The 23,246-nt window shown below is 38.4% G+C and overlaps 1 protein-coding gene across 4 annotated transcripts; it reads left to right on the forward strand.

Annotated features, from left to right (window-relative positions):
• The first annotated feature begins 1,345 nt into the window (after positions 1 to 1,345).
• On the forward strand, positions 1,346 to 17,925 carry LOC121387753. Of its 4 annotated transcripts, none has more exons than XM_041518958.1 (4): positions 1,346 to 1,374; positions 9,785 to 9,964; positions 11,057 to 11,184; positions 16,980 to 17,217. In XM_041518958.1, the coding sequence occupies exons 1-4, from the start codon at positions 1,355 to 1,357 to the stop codon at positions 17,189 to 17,191; spliced, it is 540 nt and encodes a 179-aa protein (XP_041374892.1). In that variant the 5' UTR covers positions 1,346 to 1,354; the 3' UTR covers positions 17,192 to 17,217. The 4 variants fall into 4 exon arrangements, 3 of the variants coding, with proteins under 3 accessions (XP_041374892.1, XP_041374891.1, XP_041374890.1); XM_041518957.1 differs by lacking the exon at positions 1,346 to 1,374 and adding an exon at positions 3,937 to 4,348; XR_005959868.1 differs by lacking the exon at positions 1,346 to 1,374 and adding an exon at positions 3,940 to 4,175.
• The last annotated feature ends 5,321 nt before the right edge of the window (positions 17,926 to 23,246 follow it).

Raw genomic sequence — 23,246 nt, forward strand, 5'->3', positions numbered from 1 at the left:
TAGTCGACAACATCTTAAAAATTCCAGCAAACTCAGGAATGTCCCTTTAATTCTAACAAATATTAAAAGGACACGCCCTAGTTATGGCTAGTTGTTCACCATTACGTGCTTTTTTGTAATCCTGGTAATCCTGATGTTTGTAAAACCACGAAATGCATTTTTTGTATTTCTTAAAATGCAGCGCGCACTCGAGAAAAAACGGTAAGCAAGCGAGGTCCAATCTATTTTTAGAGGGAATCTTCCTGTGTAAACGTCACAGACGTTGGTATACCACGTGACCGTTATCATTTTGGTTCAGTTTGTTTTCTGGTGCATGGTTCGCGCAATCAACATCCTATTTGTTGTCGTTTGCTTGTTGTTCATTTGTGAGATTTTTCTTCACAGTTCGTGAACATTTTCAGTAACAATAAAGTTCAGACAAGTAAGTGTCTCAATACAAAACGTTACAAACCCTTAAAACCAATAATTTTGCTAAGTCTTATGGTATCTGGAGAGGGGATACAACCAGGACATAACAGTTGGAACATGACCAAGAGAGGTGATAGGAACGCACCCCAAGTCTGTGAAATTTGTCGTGATGTAGGCATTGTTGTGCTTCGAGCGACATCTACCGGTGACATCAGAATACTAACTTTCAAAATTATTTCAAGCAATTGGGACATGGGGATTCCCATGGTATTTATCGATATAAAACCTGCTTTTTCACTCCATTTGATAAAAACATGATCTAAGTGTGTTACAGGTTTGTAGATTAACCAAATTATAATTTATTTTCGCTGGATGGAACTAGGGTGTGCAGCTTTAAAAACAAATCAAACGGAAATAGACTGGTTTATGGGGAAGTCCGGTTCAGGGTTTTTCACGATACTTGTTTGGTTTGCACTTTAGCGTCAACGTCATCGCTGGGAAAGGCCTCAACAGTAACTTAAAAATAATAGTTTACTGTAACTTAAATCAATAACATGAAAATGGTCAACAAACCTAATTAAAGTTTCACATAACATCATTGCTAACTCTAGCCATCAATCCATCCGGTTCTACGTTTTGAGACAGGAAGTGATCATAAAAAGGGACCCGTCATTTTTAATACGTTTTTTTGTGTGTGTATGGGATTTTTTATTTTTTTCAGTTATGCCAAGGAGTAATCAGTATTCGGCTGTCTGCCCCAGAGTTTATTAGTGGCCCGGCGCTTATTAGAGGTCCGTCGTTTATTGTGTTGCAAAGTGTTATAGACAAGGTGTACCCCCCACCCGCATCGACTGCCGCCCACGTAAAGGGGAGATAATTCTGAACGTTTTCCTTTGTATAAAACGTCACTATGCGTTGCTATGACTATTTGATTTAAATTCATAGAATGAAGATGAAGTCAAACACGTAAAGTTTATTCATTATTATTATTATTATTATTATTAGTGTGTGTGTGTGTGTGTGTGTGTGTGTGTGTGTGTGTGTGTGAATGCAGATATCAGAGCCTCTTTCACCAAAGTAAACATCTACGGTCCGTTTTTTAACATTTTGACATTTATTGGTCTCTAGATTTCAAAATCTTCTTTAGACGAAAATTTTACTTTTGAAAAACAAAATTGTGAAATTGAACATTCTGACACATACCTGTGGCTAGTTCATCTAGATAAACGTCTGCAGCACAATATTTATTTTTGTGATGTTTATTGCTGTGCCAGGCCATAGCCAAGAGGGGTGCAAACGCCCCCCCCCCCCCCCCCCAGCGAGAATTGGAGTTCCGGCCAAAAATGTATAATGCTTATTATTCCTCCACGCCCCCCCCCCCCCCCCCCCCCGTGAGAATTGGAGTTCCGGCCAAAAATGTATAATGCTTTTTATTTCACGCACCCTCCCCCCCCCCCCCCCCAAGCGAGAATTGGAGTTCCGGCCAAAAATGTATAATGCTTTTTATTTCACGCACCCTCCCCCCCCCCCCCCCAGCGAGAATTGGATTTCCGCCCAAAAATGTATAATGCTTTTTATTTCCTATTATAAGTATTTTAATGTTTACCCTAACAGATGGTTGTATTAACCTTTAGACTACTGGATTAACGACGTTGAGTGGGTACAAGTTTATAATTTTTACTCACATATATTCACTTAAATGTTTTATAAATACATGAAATATATGAAATATATATCGGCTAATGCTGATTAAAATTACAAAAAAAAAGTTGCGTTTACTTACGGGCATTTGTGGCCAGCTGTCCAGTATTTATGTCCATTATTCCCGATAACAGTGGTTTTCTGACCAGAATTTTTTTTAAAACCCGAACTACGATTCATATTGCAATATTTGGTAATTTTCATTGTTGGTAAAACGATCAAATTTATTATCAAATTAGCTGTCACAATCAGCTATCAATCCCTGAAAATGAACGCGACGTGCCACCATTGTTGTCAAGCGAAAATACTTCCTGAAAAAATCAAAACAAAATCAACCATTTGGAAAAAAAAACTTTTTTCTTTAATTATATTTCCGTTTCCGGTGAGTGTCATGTGCAAAACGGCGGGAAATATGAATTGGGGAATGCACTGTATACAGTGTACAGTATATCGACTGACGTGACGTCGGGCGAGATATCTCGCCTGCAGTACTCAGAAGGTTAAATGCTAGTTTATTCGAAACCATTATTGGAAGCCCGCCCTTTGATATTATTTGTCTCGTCTCTGTAGGTTCTAATAGACCAAATCAATTCCTATTGCCGATAATGTTAACGTTTACTAATAAAACTGATATAAGCAGCGTTTCAACACACCCAGTAAGTACAACAATAGAAAGTGTGGCACCTCACATCTAATCTACCTGCAAGAAAATGGGGGGTCACGTATCATTTAAGAGATTTAATTAATGTTTTTAATAGCAACCGTCATTTTTGCTGAAAATTGCACTTCCATTTTTGGGGGTACCCCGCATCAGTTTCAACCTCTGGTATATACTGCATAACAACTGTATGACAAATAAAAGTGTATTTATTTATTGTCAATGGTCGCATACTTTGGAGGCTTTCACCCCTCTTGAAGAGTATACCACTAGAGATCACTGATTGTATAGTAATTAGGTCGCACACTTTGGAGGCTTTCACCCCTCTTGAAGAGTATTCCACTTGAGATCACAGATTTTATATTAATTAGGTCTCATACTTTGGAGGCTTTCACCCCTCTTGAAGAGTATTCCACTAGAGATCATTGATTTTATATTAATTAGGTCACATACTTTGGAGGCTTTCACCCCTCTTGAAGAGTATTCCATAAAAATAAAAATGGCAGACGGCACAAAACTGCATGTATTTTGCCCTATGCTATCTCAGCAAAGTTGATACTGGCGACATCGTTACAGTCTCATATGTGGAATCTATGTCACTGTAATGGTTTTTTCACAACTTGTGTGTGGTCAAAATTTTGGGGAAATGTAACGGTAATTAAAGTAGGAGAGAAATTGTTTGTAGTTGTTAACAATTTGGTTCAGACTTTTGTACAAATATTAGAACAATCAAAAACACTTTTAATATACAGCCACTAATATTTTATACAGAAAAATATATTTGATATGTCGGCAAAAAGGCTCTGTTAGTCGACAACATCTTAAAAATTCCAGCAAACTCAGGAATGTCCCTTTAATTCTAACAAATATTAAAAGGACACGCCCTAGTTATGGCTAGTTGTTCACCATTACGTGCTTTTTTGTAATCCTGGTAATCCTGATGTTTGTAAAACCACGAAATGCATTTTTTGTATTTCTTAAAATGCAGCGCGCACTCGAGAAAAAACGGTAAGCAAGCGAGGTCCAATCTATTTTTAGAGGGAATCTTCCTGTGTAAACGTCACAGACGTTGGTATACCACGTGACCGTTATCATTTTGGTTCAGTTTGTTTTCTGGTGCATGGTTCGCGCAATCAACATAATAGTTTACTGTAACTTAAATCAATAACATGAAAATGGTCAACAAACCTAATTAAAGTTTCACATAACATCCTTGCTAACTCTAGCCATCAATTCATCCGGTTCTACGTTTTGAGACAGGAAGTGATCATAAAAAGGGACCCGTCATTTTTAATACGTTTTTTTCTGTGTGTGTATGGGATTTTTTTTTTTTTTCAGTTATGCCAAGGAGTAATCAGTATTCGGCTGTCTTCCCCAGAGTTTATTGGTGGCCCGGCGCTTATTAGAGGTCCGTCGTTTATTGTGTTGCAAAGTATTATAGACAAGGTGTACCCTCCCCCCACCGACTGACGCTCATGTAAAGGGGAGATAATTCTGAACGTTTTCCTTTGTATAAAACGTCACTATACGTTGCTATGACTTTTTGATTTAAATTCATAGAATGAAGATGAAGTCAAACACGTAAAGTTTATTCATTATTATTATTATTATTATTATGTGTGTGTGTGTGTGTGTGTGTGTGTGTGTGTGTGTGTGAATGCAGATATCAGAGCCTCTTTCACCAAGGTAAACATCTACCTTTTTTAACATTTTGACATTTATTGGTCTCTAGATTTCAAAATCTTCTTTAGACGAAAATTTTACTTTTGAAAAACAAAATTGTGAAATTGATCATTCTGACACATACCTGTGGCTAGTTCATCTAGATAAATGTCTGCAGCACAATATTTATTTTTGTGATGTTTATTGCTGTGCCAGGCCGTAGCCAAGAGGGGTGCAAACGCCCCCCCCCCCCCCCCCCAGCGAGAATTGGAGTTCCGGCCAAAAATGTATAATGCTTATTATTCCTCCATGCCCCCCCCCCCCCCTAGCGAGAATTGGAGTTCCGGCCAAAAATGTATAATGTTTTTTATTTCACACACCCCCCCCCCCCCCCAGCGAGAATTGGAGTTCCGCCCAAAAATGTATAATGCTTTTTATTTCCTATTATAAGTATTTTAATGTTTACCCTAACAGATGGTTGTATTAACCTTTAGACTACTGGATTAACGACGTTGAGTGGGTACAAGTTTATAGTTTTTACTCACATATATTCACTTAAATGTTTTATAAATACATGAAATATAGTTCATATATGAATCGGTAAGTATTATTTTCGTGGCTTTTTTTTTTAATTTTATTATTTTAGATCGGCTAATGGTGATTAAAATTAGGCAAAAAAAAAATAAAAAGTTGCGTTTACTTACGGGCATTTGTGGCCAGCTGTCCAGTATTTATGTCCATTATTCCCGATAACAGTGGTTTTCTGACCAGAATTTTTTTTTAAACCCGAACTACGATTCATATTGCAATATTTGGTAATTTTCATTGTTGGTAAAACGATCAAATTTATTATCAAATTAGCTGTCACAATCAGCTATCGATCCCTGAAAATGACCGCGACGTGCCACCATTGTTGTCAAGCGAAAATACTTCCTGAAAAAATCAATACAAAATCAACCATTTTGAAAAAAAATACTTTTTTCTTTAATTATATTTCCGTTTCCGGTGAGTGTCATGTGCAAAACGGCGGGAAATATGAATTGGGGAATGCACTGTATAGAGTGTACAGTATATCGACTGACGTGACGTCGGGCGAGATATCTCGCCTGCAGTACTCAGAAGGTTAAATGCTAGTTTATTCGAAACCATTATTGGAAGCCCGCCCTTTGATATTATTTGTCTCGTCTCTGTAGAAGTTCAAACATTAATTTCAGCGTTCGGAAATTTCCATAAATATTTTTTTGGCCTAAAATGGTGCATGCGTTAATGCATGAACGATATTACAAGGTGTCGTTATGGATATGGTCTCACTACAAAGATGACTTCCGGGTGAGAGTTCATTGATCACGGTCCACTATAGTTTCTAATTATGACACAAGTTATGGCTCACATATTCACTTCTAGGAAATGGTGAAGAATTTAAAACAGTATGTCTGTTTAATGGTAAGCCTTCTGGCTGTATTTTGCCCATGCCATTTTGTAATATTGTGCATCGACCTTTTGGGACATGGGCATATAGCGTAAGAGACAGCTCGAGTGAATCGGTTAATGAACCACCTGTTCGGACTGGTATTACAGTCAGATGCGGTCATATAGCAAAAAACTAAGACGGAAATGTTCTCAATTTTTGAGTGAAAATAAATGTTTATATAATGTATGTTCGCAATGGTGTATGTTGTTAGTGCCAACGAGAACCCGTTCTATTTGCAATCTTCATTTGAAGTTGGGCAATTTAACATGAGTTTCAATGGCAGATGATATCTGTATAGTGAGACCTATATTCATTTGAGAACCAGTCTTATCATGTAAGTAATTGTGGAGTGCTATTTTGTCGACTTACAAATTACGACTATCATGGGACGACCTGAGCAAAGAAAGCGAAGCAAAAAATGTGCAGCCAAGTCAAACGTTGGATGCTTTTCTTATGAAAAAGAAAAAAGGTATAATATAGCTGATCAATAAAATAAACACTTTATGAAATATCTTGATCAACTACGATCACCCGAAAAATAATAAAATGTCAGTTAAATGTGACTAATGACTTTGTTGCATTCGGCGAATTGCTTTTTATATTGCATGTTGTTTAGAGATGAGTTTATTTAACAGCTGACACTGTCGAATGCGTTCTCAACTCAAACCGTGTCTGCCATATGATTGGTACCGGTACCGTAAATATGTTTAACATGTCATACATTTCATTCCGTCTCGAATAAAGTTCGATTGCAATACCCTTGTCGAATTAACAGTCAAGGGGGAGCAACTGATTTAAATATTCACGAAAGCGATTCCGATGCCGTCAATACACCAAATAGAAAGCAAAGCTATGCCCAATACCAAAATTTAAACACATTGATGGGTTTTTTTTTACCACGCGCGCGTTTAGTGATTCAATGTTATTAAAATTCTAGATTCCTGTTTTTACAAACTATGAATCATTGTCTGTTAATGATAACCGTATACTCATCATACAGCCCCTCACAGGCATACAGGCTCCAATTGTTTCTGAGGGTTGGGGGTGGGGTGGGCAGGCTGAGTTTTGCCCGAATTTAGAGGATTTAAAAAAAAAAATCCCGAATTATCGACATCGCACTATCGATGAATGAAGATGGGAAATCTTTTTCTAATTAAACTGATCTCTAGACATTCAAAATATGTTTTTCAACAAAATACTTGAGCATAAGCATGAAATTAAATTTCACGACTGATGGTTTCTACCTTGGACATGCATGATCGGATCAGACATAAAGTATATTGGCGTATTTGGAAATTATCATAAAATAGTGTACGAGATGTACCCATTATGCAAGCATACGCACATTCCATATATTTACGTTTCTTTTACCCATACACATATGCAATATACTCAATTAAGTACATTATTCATCAATGTTAACGGTTTTACAGTTTTACAGTTTTAATGTAATTAAAGTTTACTGCTGCTCTTGAAGTCTTATCAAAAAATGTACGCGCTACGACCTCAAAATACATGAAATAAAATATTAAAAACCCATCACAGATAGCTCCAGAATGCACCTCTGAGCATCTACATTTAAAAGGTTTCTGGAGAAGTATGCCCCCGAAACCCCTAGACCTCGATTAGAGTGTCTTCGGCACTCATGATATAAATTTTGTTCCACCCAATATCTCAACACACCGCCCCGCAAATATGGCTGACTACGGGCCTGTGTGCCGTAACAATAAATGTCAAAAAGTTAAAAAACAAACTGTAGATGTTTACCTTGGTGAACTACTCAGTGGCCTGAGGGATGGGGTCTAAAACGGGAAAAAAACTAAGACAGTTTTTAAAAATCTTCCATAAATTTCAAGATTTGACACATAAAAAATTTAACAATTTTGATATCTCCCACCCCCAGGGCCCACAAGGAAAATATTAAAAATTCTTTAGTACTTCCAGAGAAATGCTATAAAATAATAGAGAAACTACGTTCCCAAAATGCATGATTTGTGGTGTATTTTTAACAATCTTCACACCCACACTCATATGACTCATAATCTTGGGGAGTGGGCAGACATAGCCCAGTGGTAAGGCACTCGCTCGATCTGCAGTCATTGTGTGATCGATCCCAGTCAGTGGGCCTATTGGGCTATTTCTTGTTCCATCCAGTGCACCACGACTGGTATATCAAAGGCCGTGGTATGTACTACCCTGTCTGTGGGATGGTGCATATAAAAATCCCTTGCTGCTAATTGAAAAGAGTAGCCCAAGAAGTGGCGACAGTGGGTTTCCTCTCTCAATATCTGTGGTCCTAGACATATGGTGCCATGTAACCGTAAATAAAATGTGTTGAGTGCATTGTTAAATAAAACCTGTCTTTCTTTCATACTTTATTTATTAAACTGGGGCGGGTCATAGCCCAGTGGTAAAGTGCATACTTGATGCACGGTCTGTCTGGGATCGATCCCCATCAGTGGGCCCATTTGGCTATTTCTTGTTCCAGCCAATGCACCACGACTGGAATAAAGGCCTTCGCTTGTGCTGTCCTGTCTTTGGATGGTGTATATAAAAGATCCCTTGCTACTGATGGAAAAATGTAGCGGGTTTCCTTAAACAAAACAAACTTTGCATTTATAACCTTTCAAAAAAAAAAGTGAATGTTACTAGATTTGTATAAATAAGAGAAATGCATTTAAACTAGAGAACCAAAATCATGAATTTGATCATTCTCTAGCCACTCCACTCCCGAAAATGGGTATCATGCATTCCACAAGTCTGGTAGGTGGGGGCCAGGTGACTGTTTATACCCAGGGACCTCTTGTTTATCAAGTAAAATGTAGGCATGCAGTCATTGGAGTTTTATTCTTTTGAATAAACTTAAATACAAACAGGGGACACTGTGTTTTCCAAAATTGTGGTTAGTAACATTTGAATTCTAGTCGATTAAAAACAATTGGAAAACAACTTCTGTTTTAAAATTGTGTAGCAATCTCTGAAACTTGCTTAGTGAATCATGATGTAATACTGAACAAAATAATACTGATAATCATAGAAGACTAGTTATTAGTCCCCAACCGGTCCAGCCGGACTGGACTATAGGTTTCATCTCCGTCCTTCTGTCTGTCGATCTGTCCATCTGTCTGTCCCACATATTCCTGATGTTTTTTTGCAGAAGGCTTTGAGATATTGAGCTGAAATTGTGTGTATAGCTTGACCATGTACTGTTATAGATCAAGTTTGACTTTCATGCTGATTTACCCTTTTTTGTATGAGTTATGGCCCTTGAAATTAGGAGATATGAAAATTTGTTTTCCCGGACTTTTTTTCCCGAAGGCCTTGAGATATTAACCTGAAATTTTGTTTATAGCTTTATCATGTACTGTTACGGATCAAGTTTGCCTTTCATGCCGATTTACTCAATTTTGACAGAGTTATGGCCCTTCAACTAATTTACCCACTTTTCATAGATGTTTGGCCCTTGAATTTAGGAGATAAGAAACATTATTGGGTCCGATAGTGGACGTATATTGCTTTAGCAGTACTCTCAAAATGCTTTTTTATGGATCTTTTACCAAGATTTATGCATACGTATCACTAAGTTATTACCTGCAGCTCTGTCATCATAAATGCCCACCTATGCTTTAAAAATAAAGAAACATACTTTGTACAGGTGCTTTTAGTCAATTATAAACAGAACTCATTTTAAATATTTTGGGTTATATTTTTGCTTTACTTCCTTGATAAATGCACACAATTGTAAATTATTTTTCAAAAATGCATAGTAAAACTTTATTTATCAAACCTTTCACAATTCCTCATTTGAATAAAGGTCTAGAAGATTTATACATACACACACACAATTATTAATTTTAATTTAATTTTTTATTTTGTTTTTACAGATTGCTATTTGCTCTTTTTTTACTCAACGCCCTATGGGTGGCGACAAGAGGAAAGCCCCTCTCAGTTTTTTTCGATGGCTGTGGTATTGAGAACCGTGTACTCCAATGTCTTCGGTTGGACAACTCAGATTTGCCGAGATTTGCGACCTGTGTAAAACAGCAGCATGGACCCCTGGTGATGTGAGTTTGTTTCCTCTACTAATCTATCTGTCAGGATCGGTTTTTAAAGTCAAGTAATGGATCCAAATAGATTCTTAGACCTGGAAACACTGGCCACTCTGTGGTATACCCTCTTCTGTTACTAAGGAAAGTAAATGCTCTGCAGTGGACCTGTTTTCTTAAAAGTGATCTTTTATCACTTGTCTTTAAACTAGTGACCGGCCTCGGTGGTGTAGGTTCGCAGCCTGATAAATACATTGTTAACTGAGATCATTCAGGGCACTACATTAACTCAACAGAAAAGATAAATACATTGTTAACTGAGATCATTCAGGGCTCTACATTAACTCAACAGAAAAGATAAATACATTGTTAACTGAGATCATTCAGGGCTCTACATTAACTCAACAGAAAAGATAAATACATTGTTAACTGAGATCATTCAGGGCTCTACATTAACTCTGGACAGAAAAGATAAATACACTGACAACTGAGATCATTCAGGGCTCTACATTAACTCTCAACAGAAAAGATAAATACACTGACAACTGAGATCATTCTGGGTTTGCATTAACTCTCGATAGAAAAGATAAATACATTGTGAACTGAGATCATTCAGGGCCCTACATTAACTCTCAACAGAAAAGATAAATACATTGAGAACTGAGATCATTTAGGGCTCTACATTAACTCTCAACAGAAAAGATAAATACATTGTTAACTGAGATCATCAATTTGCCACTCTCCTAAACCTTTGCAGGTGAGTGTGAAGGTGAGCAGGAGTGATCACACATGCCTCTCCTGGTGAAGACTGATAGAATATATATCTTAATAGAAGTTGTTGGAACAGTTTTCTAATTATACATCCTAAATCACCTGTTGCAGGCAATTAATTAGACAAGAGTTAATGTATAGAGCCTTGTTCCTAGTCTTTAAAGCTATTAAAATACATTTGTTTAGTGAAAGCATGGACAATCTGTCCATTGCATTGCAGTAATGCATGTCAGAGTATTTTGGAATAGTGTAGCTGCCAGTTCTTAAAGTTGCACTCCATCCCTAATGGTGTATCCATAAAAAATATGTCTTATAATTGACATCTTGATTGAATTTCAGTGATATCCGTGAACACCAGTTAGACTGCACCTGCAAGTTTCTGGATTTTGCCAAAATGACTGCAACTGATTCGAGATTTGTCTTGTTTCACAGTATCGACTGCAGTTCCAAGACCATTGAAAAGTGTGGTAAGATCTAGAAATATGTTTTAAGGAGCTATGTGGTGGATCAGTCTCAGTTTGGATATGATACCTGGTCACCAGTATGTTCACAAACATCTCAAGGTCCTGATATCATGTCACGTTAAGAAAAACTTACTTACAGTAAGCCTACAATTTCCTATGTCGATCACAGTGGCTCATAGCATTTTAACACTGGCGTTGGTGGTGTAGTGGTTAAGCTATCAGACGTAAGGCATGGTACGCAGGTAGTGGTTAAGCTATCAGACATAAGGCTGGTAGGCAGGTAGTGGTTAAGCTATCAGACATAAGGCTGGTAGGTAGGTAGGTAGGTATTGGTTAAGCTATCAGACGTAAGGTTGGTAGGCAGGTAGTGGTTAAGCTATCAGACGTAAGGCTGGTAGGCAGGTAGTGGTTAAGCTATCAGACGTAAGGCTGGTAGGCAGGTAGTGGTTAAGCTATCAGACATAAGGCTGGTAGGCAGGTAGTGGTTAAGCTATCAGACATAAGGCTGGTAGGCAGGTAGTGGTTAAGCTATCAGACATAAGGCTGGTAGGTAGGTAGGTAGGTAGGTAGGTAGTGGTTAAGCTATCAGACATAAGGCTGGTAGGTAGGTAGGTAGGTAGTGGTTAAGCTATCAGACATAAGGCTGGTAGGTAGGTAGTGGTTAAGCTATCAGACATAAGGCTGGTAGTGGTAGGTAGGTAGTGGTTAAGCTATCAGACATAAGGCTGGTAGGTAGGTAGGTAGGTAGGTAGTGGTTAAGCTATCAGACATAAGGCTGGTAGGTAGGTAGTGGTTAAGCTATCAGACATAAGGCTGGTATAGGTAGGTAGTGGTTAAGCTATCAGACATAAGGCTGGTAGGTAGGTAGTGGTTAAGCTATCAGACATAAGGCTGGTATAGGTAGGTAGTGGTTAAGCTATCAGACATAAGGCTGGTAGGTAGGTAGGTAGGTAGGTAGGTAGTGGTTAAGCTATCAGACATAAGGCTGGTAGGTAGGTAGTGGTTAAGCTATCAGACATAAGGCTGGTAGGTAGGTAGTGGTTAAGCTATCAGACATAAGGCTGGTAGGTAGGTAGTGGTTAAGCTATCAGACATAAGGCTGGTAGGTAGGTAGTGGTTAAGCTATCAGACATAAGGCTGGTAGGCAGGTAGTGGTTAAGCTATCAGACATAAGGCTGGTAGGCAGGTAGTGGTTAAGCTATCAGACATAAGGCTGGTTAAGGTAGGTAGGTAGTGGTTAAGCTATCAGACATAAGGCTGGTAGGTAGGTAGGTAGTGGTTAAGCTATCACTGGTAGGTAGGTAGGTAGGTAGTGGTTAAGCTATCAGACATAAGGCTGGTAGGTAGGTAGTGGTTAAGCTATCAGACATAAGGCTGGTAGGTAGGTAGTGGTTAAGCTATCAGACATAAGGCTGGTAGGTAGGTAGGTAGGTAGGTAGTGGTTAAGCTATCAGACATAAGGCTGGTAGGTAGGTAGTGGTAAGGTAGGTAGGTAGGTAGTGGTTAAGCTATCAGACATAAGGCTGGTAGGTAGGTAGTGGTTAAGCTATCAGACATAAGGCTGGTAGGTAGGTAGGTAGTGGTTAAGCTATCAGACATAAGGCTGGTAGGTAGGTAGTGGTTAAGCTATCAGACATAAGGCTGGTATAGGTAGGTAGTGGTTAAGCTATCAGACATAAGGCTGGTAGGTAGGTAGTGGTTAAGCTATCAGACATAAGGCTGGTAGGTAGGTAGGTAGTGGTTAAGCTATCAGACATAAGGCTGGTATAGGTAGGTAGTGGTTAAGCTATCAGACATAAGGCTGGTAGGTAGGTAGTGGTTAAGCTATCAGACATAAGGCTGGTATAGGTAGGTAGTGGTTAAGCTATCAGACATAAGACTGGTAGGTAGGTAGTGGTTAAGCTATCAGAAATAAGGCTGGTAGGTAGGTAGGTAGGTAGTGGTTAAGCTATCAGACAAGGCTGGTAGGTAGGTAGGTAGGTAGGTAGGTAGTGGTTAAGCTATCAGACATAAGGCTGGTAGGTACTGAGTTCACATCTCATGGGATGTGTCTCAATGGTAGAGTGCTCGCGTGAGGTGTAGTGGATTGCAGGATCAATTGCCATCTATGGACTAGTGCCGCATGACTGGTACATCAAGTTCTGTGGTATGTGATGTCCTGTCATTGGGAAAGTGCATATAAAAGATCCCTTGCTGCTTTAATAGCCAGTCACATTTACTACCAGAAAACAATTTGCTGGTGTGTAGTAAAAAGTACAACCCATAATATAATTGTCCCTACTAGTTGGTTATGTTTTAAATTTTGAAATTGGACACAGCATTACATGTGCTTTGATAAATTTTAAACAGCACTTCTCTTACTATCAAATGACAGTGATAGTCATCTATCTAAAAAATTAAAAAATATAAATATTAGTTTTAATTTCAAGATTTTAGGGTACGTAATTTTACCCTGATGTGGTGGTTGCAGGTTTTCTCTGTGTTTCTTGATCATGTGTCGAAATAACCATCTGTTGATAAAATATTCCTTTCAATTAGTTGCCTCGTTAACAACAATCAAACAGTTCCTTGAGAGACAGACAGATAGCGGAGGTGGTTGCCCAGGACATTATGCTTAAACCCTAATTGGACATAAGTGGAAAATCAAGTTAAAGTTAAAGTTTGTTTTGTTTAACGACATCACTAGAGCACATTCTTTACTTACAAAATCATTGGTTATTGGATGTCAGAGTCTTAGAGAGGAAACCCGCTTCATTTTTATATTAGTAGCAAGGGATCTTTTTATATGTACTTTCCCACAGACAGGAAAGCACATACCATGGCCTTTGACCAATTGTGGTACACTGGTTAGAACGAGAAAAACCCAGTCAACTGAATGGATCCACCAAGGTGGTTCGATCCTGCAACGCAAGCACCTCATGAGAGATTCAACCTACTGAGCTAAATGCTGCCCCTGGTTAACGTGAAATGCAATGAACCTTTTAGCCCTATAACAAGCGAATACCGGACACACCAGCCTGTTAACTTGTGACGTGGGTCTACACTGAACAAAACAAATTGTTTAATGGCATATGTCAGCACATTGTAAACTACCCGTATGTCTATTTGGTGTTTAAACAAACTAACCCAAGTTTGCTACCATGTAACATGTGCACAAATTGTGTAATGACATGTCAACACATTGTAAACTACTGGTATGTCTATTTGATGTTTAAATGGACTAACTCAAGTTTGCTACCATGTAACATGTTCACAAATTGTTTAATGGCATGTCAGCACATTGTAAACTACTGGTATGTCTATTTGATGTTTAAATGGACTTAACTCAAGTTTGCTACCATGTAACATGTTCACAAATTGTTTAATGGCATGTCAGCACATTGTAAACTACTGGTATGACAGTTTGGTGTTTAAATGGACTAACCCAAGTTTGCTACCATGTAACATACAAATTGTTTAATGGCATGTCAGCACATTGTAAACTACCCGTATGACAGTTTGGTGTTTAAATGGACTAACCCAAGTTTGCTACCATGTAACATACAAATTGTTTAATGGCATGTCAGCACATTGTAAACTACCCGTATGACAGTTTGGTGTTTAAATGGACTAACCCAAGTTTGCTACCATGTAACATGTTCACATATTGTTTAATGGCATGTCAGCACATTGTAAACTACTGGTATGTCTGTTTGGTGTTTAAATGGACTAATTAACCCAAGTTTGCTACCATGTAACATGTTCACAAATTGTTTAATGGCATGTCAGCACATTGTAAACTACCAGTATGTCTATTTGGTCACCCACAAAATTAAAAACTCCATTTGGTTATCTTCTAATTATTGTTTTTATCCATAAACAATAATGCCAAGTAAGACAACTTGCCCATATAAAATGATGTCAACAGATATGACATTCCCTGACAAGGTAATTTTTACATTCATCGAGATCGATATGAACAAACTCCCATTGCTATGCTATGTCTGGACCAATGGGATGTCGTTACATTGTAATGAATGTAATGGAAATTTTTACATTCATCGAGATCGATATGAACAAACTCCCATTGCTATGCTATGTCTGGACCAATGGGATGACGTTACATTGTAATGAATGTAACGGAAATTTAATTATTAAGGGAACACATAGATAGTCACAGCAAAAGGTGACAGCCACCAAAATAGGGTTTCCATGAGTACTCGAGCACAGGATGAGTCTAGCAAGACTCGAGTCCGTTCTCAAGACTCGAGTACCCGTGCAAGGAAGAGAACTATCATTAATTATATGTTTACGTTCTTTTGCCATATGCTTGCCACCGGTTACATTATAGGGCTATGAAATATGAAGGGAAAACAAAATAAAGGCAAAATGTGTGGAATGCATGATTTGGCATCCATGTTCAGTGACCGGCCTTGGTGGCGTCGTGGTTAGGCCATCGGTCTACAGGCTGGTAGGTACTGGGTTCGGATCCCAGTCGAGACATGGGATTTTTAATCCAGATATCGACTCCAAACCCTGAGTGAGTGTTCCGCAAGGCTCAATGGGTAGGTGTAAACCACTTGCACCGACCAGTGATCCCTAACTGGTTCAACAAAGGCCATGGTTTGTGCTATCCTGCCTGTGGGAAGTGCAAATAAAAGATCCCTTGCTGCCTGTAGTAAAAGAGTAGCCTATGTGTCGACAGCGGGTTTCCTCTAAAAAGACCTGTCAGAATGACCACATATTTGACATATTTAGAGTGTGCTCTAGTGACGTCATTAAATAAAAAACAGACTTTTAAAAAACAAACTTTACCATGTTCAGTGCTGGAATTAAGATGCACAATGCTATTTTACTTTATTCCTTAGTTTTATTATCATCTAGTGTAAGTGTCGGGTACTCGGGTCCGGGTCAAGTTTGACCCTCGAGTACTTGAGTCCAATATTTTCGACTCGTGGAGGCCCTACGCCAAAAGCCACGTCAGTACAATGATACACTAAATGTGTTTATTACAGTTATAGGGCATCAGAAAGACACTGTAACAATACTATGGCAGGGCTTCTAGATTATGATAGCCCCACTCCCGTGGCTAGTGATTTTCAATGTTGGGCTAGTAAATAACTACAATTGCCATGCCCGACAGCTAGTGAAAAACAAAAATTGTCAAATGTTGCAGTTAAGTCTATTTTGTAAATATGAATATACTGACCCCTACTCCAACCACTATGTCAGTGTTTTTAAGCCTCTTTAGTATAGACCCTCTGACATATCTGATTATTACTACTACATGTATTTAGTAAAATTCTATTAACTTAAAGTAAAGTAGGGCTAGTGAATTTTTTATCATGGCTAGTACATTTTTTAAATTACTGATCCCATGGCTAGTGGATTTTACAAAATTTCTAGAAGCCCTGCTATGGGCTACTCTTTTCAGTTAGTAGCAAGAGATCTTCTATATGCAACATCCCACAGACAGGATGGTACATACCATGACCTTTAATTGTTACACCAGTTGTCAAGCACTGGCTGGAACAAGAAATAGCCCAATGTCCCCACTAACGGGGGTCATTCCTAGACTGCATCATGGGAGCATTTAACCACTGGGCTATGTTCTTACTTCCTACCCACCACCCCTCTAACTCTCTTCCTCGTTATCTCTCTCTCTATATATCCCTCTCTATTCCTCCATATTTGATATATACCATATACCTCTTGACAAGTATAAAAATAATAATGTTAGACATCAAATAGAGCTCTGTAGTGACATTAAGCAACTGTTGCTATCCTTTCCTTGTTACATTTTTATGTTTTTATTACAGTTATGAAACCAGATACCAAGCATCTGTCCAGACAGGGTGCTCCCTCCTATGCCTTGTTTGGTGGACAGATCTTTGACAGCTCTTCCTCTGATTTGAGGGACCACTTGGTCCGTATGGACAAGCAAAAGAGAAGGATTATACAGTCTCTGAAGAATCCCTTGGTCAGGGAGAAATATGATGCAGCTCTGACCATCTTAGATACTGGTGAGTGATTTACACGAACTAACCCAAGTTTGCTACCATGTAACCCAGTCAACACCAAGGTGGTTCGATCCTGCAACGCAAGCACCTCATGCGAGATTCAACCTACTGAGCTAAATGCTGCCCCTGGTTAAAGTGAAATGCAATGAACCTTTTAGCCCTATAACAAGCGATACCGGACACACCCAGCCTGTTAACTTGTGACGTGGGTCTACACTGAACAAAACAAATTGTTTAATGGCATATGTCAGCACATTGTAAACTACCGGTATGTCTATTTGGTGTTTAAACGAACTAACCCAAGTTTAGCATGGTAAGTATAAGACAACTTGCCCATATAAAATGATGTCAACAGATATGACGTTCCCTGACAAGGTAATTTTTACATTCATCGAGATCGATATGAACAAACTCCCATTGCTATGCTATGTCTGGACCAATGGGATGACGTTACATTGTAATGAATGTAACGGAAATTTAATTATTAAGGGAACACATAGATAGTCACAGCAAAAGGTGACAGCCACCAAAATAGGGTTTCCATGAGTACTCGAGCACAGGCTGAGTCTAGCAAGACTTGAGTCCGTTCTCAAGACTCGAGTACCCGTGCAAGGAAGAGAACTATCATTAATTATATGTTTACGTTCTTTTGTCATATGCTTGCCACCGGTTACATTATAGGGCTATGAAATACGAAGGGAAAACAAAATAAAGGCAAAATGTGTGGAATGCATGATTTGGCATCCATGTTCAGTGACCGGCCTCGGTGGCGTCGTGGTTAGGCCATCGGTCTACAGGCTGGTAGGTACTGGGTTCGGATCCCAGTCGAGACATGGGATTTTTAATCCAGATATCGACTCCAAACCCTGAGTGAGTGCTCTGCAGGGCTCAATGGGTAGGTGTAAACCACTTGCACCGACCAGTGATCCCTAACTGGTTCAACAAAGGCCATGGTTTGTGCTATCCTGCCTGTGGGAAGTGCAAATAAAAGATCCCTTGCTGCCTGTCATAAAAGAGTAGCCTATGTGGCGACAGCGGGTTTTCTCTAAAAAAACCTGTCAGAATGACCATATATTTGACGTCCAATAGCCGATGATAAGATAAAAAATCAGTGTGTTCTAGTGAGGTCATTAAATAAAAAACAGACTTTTAAAAAACAAACTTTACCATGTTCAGTGCTGGAATTAAGATGCACAATGCTATTTTACTTTATTCCTTAGTTTTATTATCATCTAGTGTAAGTGTCGGGTACTCGGGTCCGGGTCAAGTTTGACCCTCGAGTACTTGAGTCCAATATTTTCGGTAATGAAATTTTCAAATGAAGTTTTGTGTCGATCAAAATTGTAACCGAAACTACCAATAAAGTAAGTAATTCCAGTGGTGTCGATAACAAAACAATTGTAGATAATATCTTGTAACAATTTGATTCAGTAAGTTTGTAAACGTGTATTAGAACAATCAAAAATCACTTTTATTTAGGTATAGCTTGTGCTAAAGATTTATATAGAACAAGGATTTTGTGGATAATTTAGGCGGAAGGTTTTTTTATTTTTACGACGCATGTCAAGTAATTCATTAGAAATCCTCAGGAATCGGACATCTGGTTCAATTCCACACCAATATTGAGAAAGGACACCCCTGTCCAACGTTAGGGCTACTCTGTTCCGACATTAGTTAAATTTGCTTGTTTAACTTGACCATCCTGATGACAGGATAAACACGAATGCACGGCCTTGTATTTCACTGCACATGCGTGGCGCCACTCGATGGAAAAAAAAGTTAGCCCAAGGCCCACACTATTGACATGAAAATGGTCAACAAACCTAATTAAAGTTTCACATAACATCCTTGCTAACTCTAGCCATCAATTCATCCGGTTCTACGTTTTGAGACAGGAAGTGATCATAAAAAGGGACCCGTCATTTTTAATACGTTTTTTTCTGTGTGTGTATGGGATTTTTTTTTTTTTTTTCAGTTATGCCAAGGAGTAATCAGTATTCGGCTGTCTTCCCCAGAGTTTATTGGTGGCCCGGCGCTTATTAGAGGTCCGTCGTTTATTGTGTTGCAAAGTATTATAGACAAGGTGTACCCTCCCCCCACCGACTGACGCTCATGTAAAGGGGAGATAATTCTGAACGTTTTCCTTTGTATAAAACGTCACTATACGTTGCTATGACTTTTTGATTTAAATTCATAGAATGAAGATGAAGTCAAACACGTAAAGTTTATTCATTATTATTATTATTATTAGTGTGTGTGTGTGTGTGTGTGTGTGTGTGTGTGTGTGTGAATGCAGATATCAGAGCCTCTTTCACCAAGGTAAACATCTACCTTTTTTAACATTTTGACATTTATTGGTCTCTAGATTTCAAAATCTTCTTTAGACGAAAATTTTACTTTTGAAAAACAAAATTGTGAAATTGATCATTCTGACACATACCTGTGGCTAGTTCATCTAGATAAATGTCTGCAGCACAATATTTATTTTTGTGATGTTTATTGCTGTGCCAGGCCGTAGCCAAGAGGGGTGCAAACGCCCCCCCCCCCCCCCCCCCAGCGAGAATTGGAGTTCCGGCCAAAAATGTATAATGCTTATTATTCCTCCATGCACCCCCCCCCCCCTAGCGAGAATTGGAGTTCCGGCCAAAAATGTATAATGTTTTTTATTTCACCCCCCCCCCCCCCCCAGCGAGAATTGGAGTTCCGCCCAAAAATGTATAGAATGCTTTTTATTTCCTATTATAAGTATTTTAATGTTTACCCTAACAGATGGTTGTATTAACCTTTAGACTACTGGATTAACGACGTTGAGTGGGTACAAGTTTATAGTTTTTTTACTCACATATATTCACTTAAATGTTTTATAAATACATGAAATATAGTTCATATATGAATCGGTAAGTATTATTTTCGTGGCTTTTTTTTTTAATTTTATTATTTTAGATCGGCTAATGGTGATTAAAATTAGGCAAAAAAAATAAAAAAGTTGCGTTTACTTACGGGCATTTGTGGCCAGCTGTCCAGTATTTATGTCCATTATTCCCGATAACAGTGGTTTTCTGACCAGAATTTTTTTTTAAACCCGAACTACGATTCATATTGCAATATTTGGTAATTTTCATTGTTGGTAAAACGATCAAATTTATTATCAAATTAGCTGTCACAATCAGCTATCGATCCCTGAAAATGACCGCGACGTGCCACCATTGTTGTCAAGCGAAAATACTTCCTGAAAAAATCAATACAAAATCAACCATTTTGAAAAAAAATACTTTTTTCTTTAATTATATTTCCGTTTCCGGTGAGTGTCATGTGCAAAACGGCGGGAAATATGAATTGGGGAATGCACTGTATAGAGTGTACAGTATATCGACTGACGTGACGTCGGGCGAGATATCTCGCCTGCAGTACTCAGAAGGTTAAATGCTAGTTTATTCGAAACCATTATTGGAAGCCCGCCCTTTGATATTATTTGTCTCGTCTCTGTAGAAGTTCAAACATTAATTTCAGCGTTCGGAAATTTCCATAAATATTTTTTTGGCCTAAAATGGTGCATGCGTTAATGCATGAACGATATTACAAGGTGTCGTTATGGATATGGTCTCACTACAAAGATGACTTCCGGGTGAGAGTTCATTGATCACGGTCCACTATAGTTTCTAATTATGACACAAGTTATGGCTCACATATTCACTTCTAGGAAATGGTGAAGAATTAAAACAGTATGTCTGTTTAATGGTAAGCCTTCTGGCTGTATTTTGCCCATGCCATTTTGTAATATTGTGCATCGACCTTTTGGGACATGGGCATATAGCGTAAGAGACAGCTCGAGTGAATCGGTTAATGAACCACCTGTTCGGACTGGTATTACAGTCAGATGCGGTCATATAGCAAAAAACTAAGACGGAAATGTTCTCAATTTTTGAGTGAAAATAAATGTTTATATAATGTATGTTCGCAATGGTGTATGTTGTTAGTGCCAACGAGAACCCGTTCTATTTGCAATCTTCATTTGAAGTTGGGCAATTTAACATGAGTTTCAATGGCAGATGATATCTGTATAGTGAGACCTATATTCATTTGAGAACCAGTCTTATCATGTAAGTAATTGTGGAGTGCTATTTTGTCGACTTACAAATTACGACTATCATGGGACGACCTGAGCAAAGAAAGCGAAGCAAAAAATGTGCAGCCAAGTCAAACGTTGGATGCTTTTCTTATGAAAAAGAAAAAAGGTATAATATAGCTGATCAATAAAATAAACACTTTATGAAATATCTTGATCAACTACGATCACCCGAAAAATAATAAAATGTCAGTTAAATGTGACTAATGACTTTGTTGCATTCGGCGAATTGATTTTTATATTGCATGTTGTTTAGAGATGAGTTTATTTAACAGCTGACACTGTCGAATGCGTTCTCAACTCAAACCGTGTCTGCCATATGATTGGTACCGGTACCATTTCATTCCGTCTCGAATAAAGTTCGATTGCAATACCCTTGTCGAATTAACAGTCAAGGGGGAGCAACTGATTTAAATATTATTCACGAAAGTGATTCCAATGCCGTCAATACACCAAATAGAAAGCAAAGCTATGCCCAATACCAAAATTTAAACACATTGATGAGTTGTTTTTTACCACGCGCGCGTTTAGTGATTCAATGTTATTAAAATTCTAGATTCCTGTTTTTACAAACTATGAATCATTGTCTGTTAATGATAACCGTATACTCATCATACAGCCCCTCACAGGCATACAGGCTCCAATTGTTTCTGAGGGTTGGGGGTGGGGTGGGCAGGCTGAGTTTTGCCCGAATTTAGAGGATTTAAAAAAAAAAATCCCGAATTATCGACATCGCACTATCGATGAATGAAGATGGGAAATCTTTTTCTAATTAAACTGATCTCTAGACATTCAAAATATGTTTTTCAACAAAATACTTGAGCATAAGCATGAAATTAAATTTCACGACTGATGGTTTCTACCTTGGACATGCATGATCGGATCAGACATAAAGTATATTGGCGTATTTGGAAATTATCATAAAATAGTGTACGAGATGTACCCATTATGCAAGCATACGCACATTCCATATATTTACGTTTCTTTTACCCATACACATATGCAATATACTCAATTAAGTACATTATTCATCAATGTTAACGGTTTTACAGTTTTACAGTTTTAATGTAATTAAAGTTTACTGCTGCTCTTGAAGTCTTATCAAAAAATGTACGCGCTACGACCTCAAAATACATGAAATAAAATATTAAAAACCCATCACAGATAGCTCCAGAATGCACCTCTGAGCATCTACATTTAAAATGTTTCTGGAGAAGTATGCCCTCGAAACCCCTAGACCTCGATTAGAGTGTCTTCGGCACCCATGATATAAATTTTGTTCCACCCAATATCTCAACACACCGCCCCGCAAATATGGCTGACTACGGGCCTGTGTGCCGTAACAATAAATGTCAAAAAGTTAAAAAACAAACTGTAGATGTTTACCTTGGTGAACTACTCAGTGGCCTGAGGGATGGGGTCTAAAACGGGAAAAAAACTAAGACAGTTTTTAAAAATCTTCCATAAATTTCAAGATTTGACACATAAAAAATTTAACAATTTTGATATCTCCCACCCCCAGGGCCCACAAGGAAAATATTAAAAATTCTTTAGTACTTCCAGAGAAATGCTATAAAATAGAGAAACTACGTTCCCAAAATGCATGATTTGTGGTGTATTTTTAACAATCTTCACACCCACACTCATATGACTCATAATCTTGGGGAGTGGGCAGACATAGCCCAGTGGTAAGGCACTCGCTCGATCTGCAGTCATTGTGTGATCGATCCCAGTCAGTGGGCCTATTGGGCTATTTCTTGTTCCATCCAGTGCACCACGACTGGTATATCAAAGGCCGTGGTATGTACTACCCTGTCTGTGGGATGGTGCATATAAAAATCCCTTGCTGCTAATTGAAAAGAGTAGCCCAAGAAGTGGCGACAGTGGGTTTCCTCTCTCAATATCTGTGGTCCTAGACATATGGTGCCATGTAACCGTAA

This window comes from Gigantopelta aegis, chromosome 13 (assembly GCF_016097555.1).
Source record: "Gigantopelta aegis isolate Gae_Host chromosome 13, Gae_host_genome, whole genome shotgun sequence".
In the NCBI taxonomy this organism is placed as follows: Eukaryota; Metazoa; Mollusca; class Gastropoda; order Neomphalida; family Peltospiridae; genus Gigantopelta; species Gigantopelta aegis.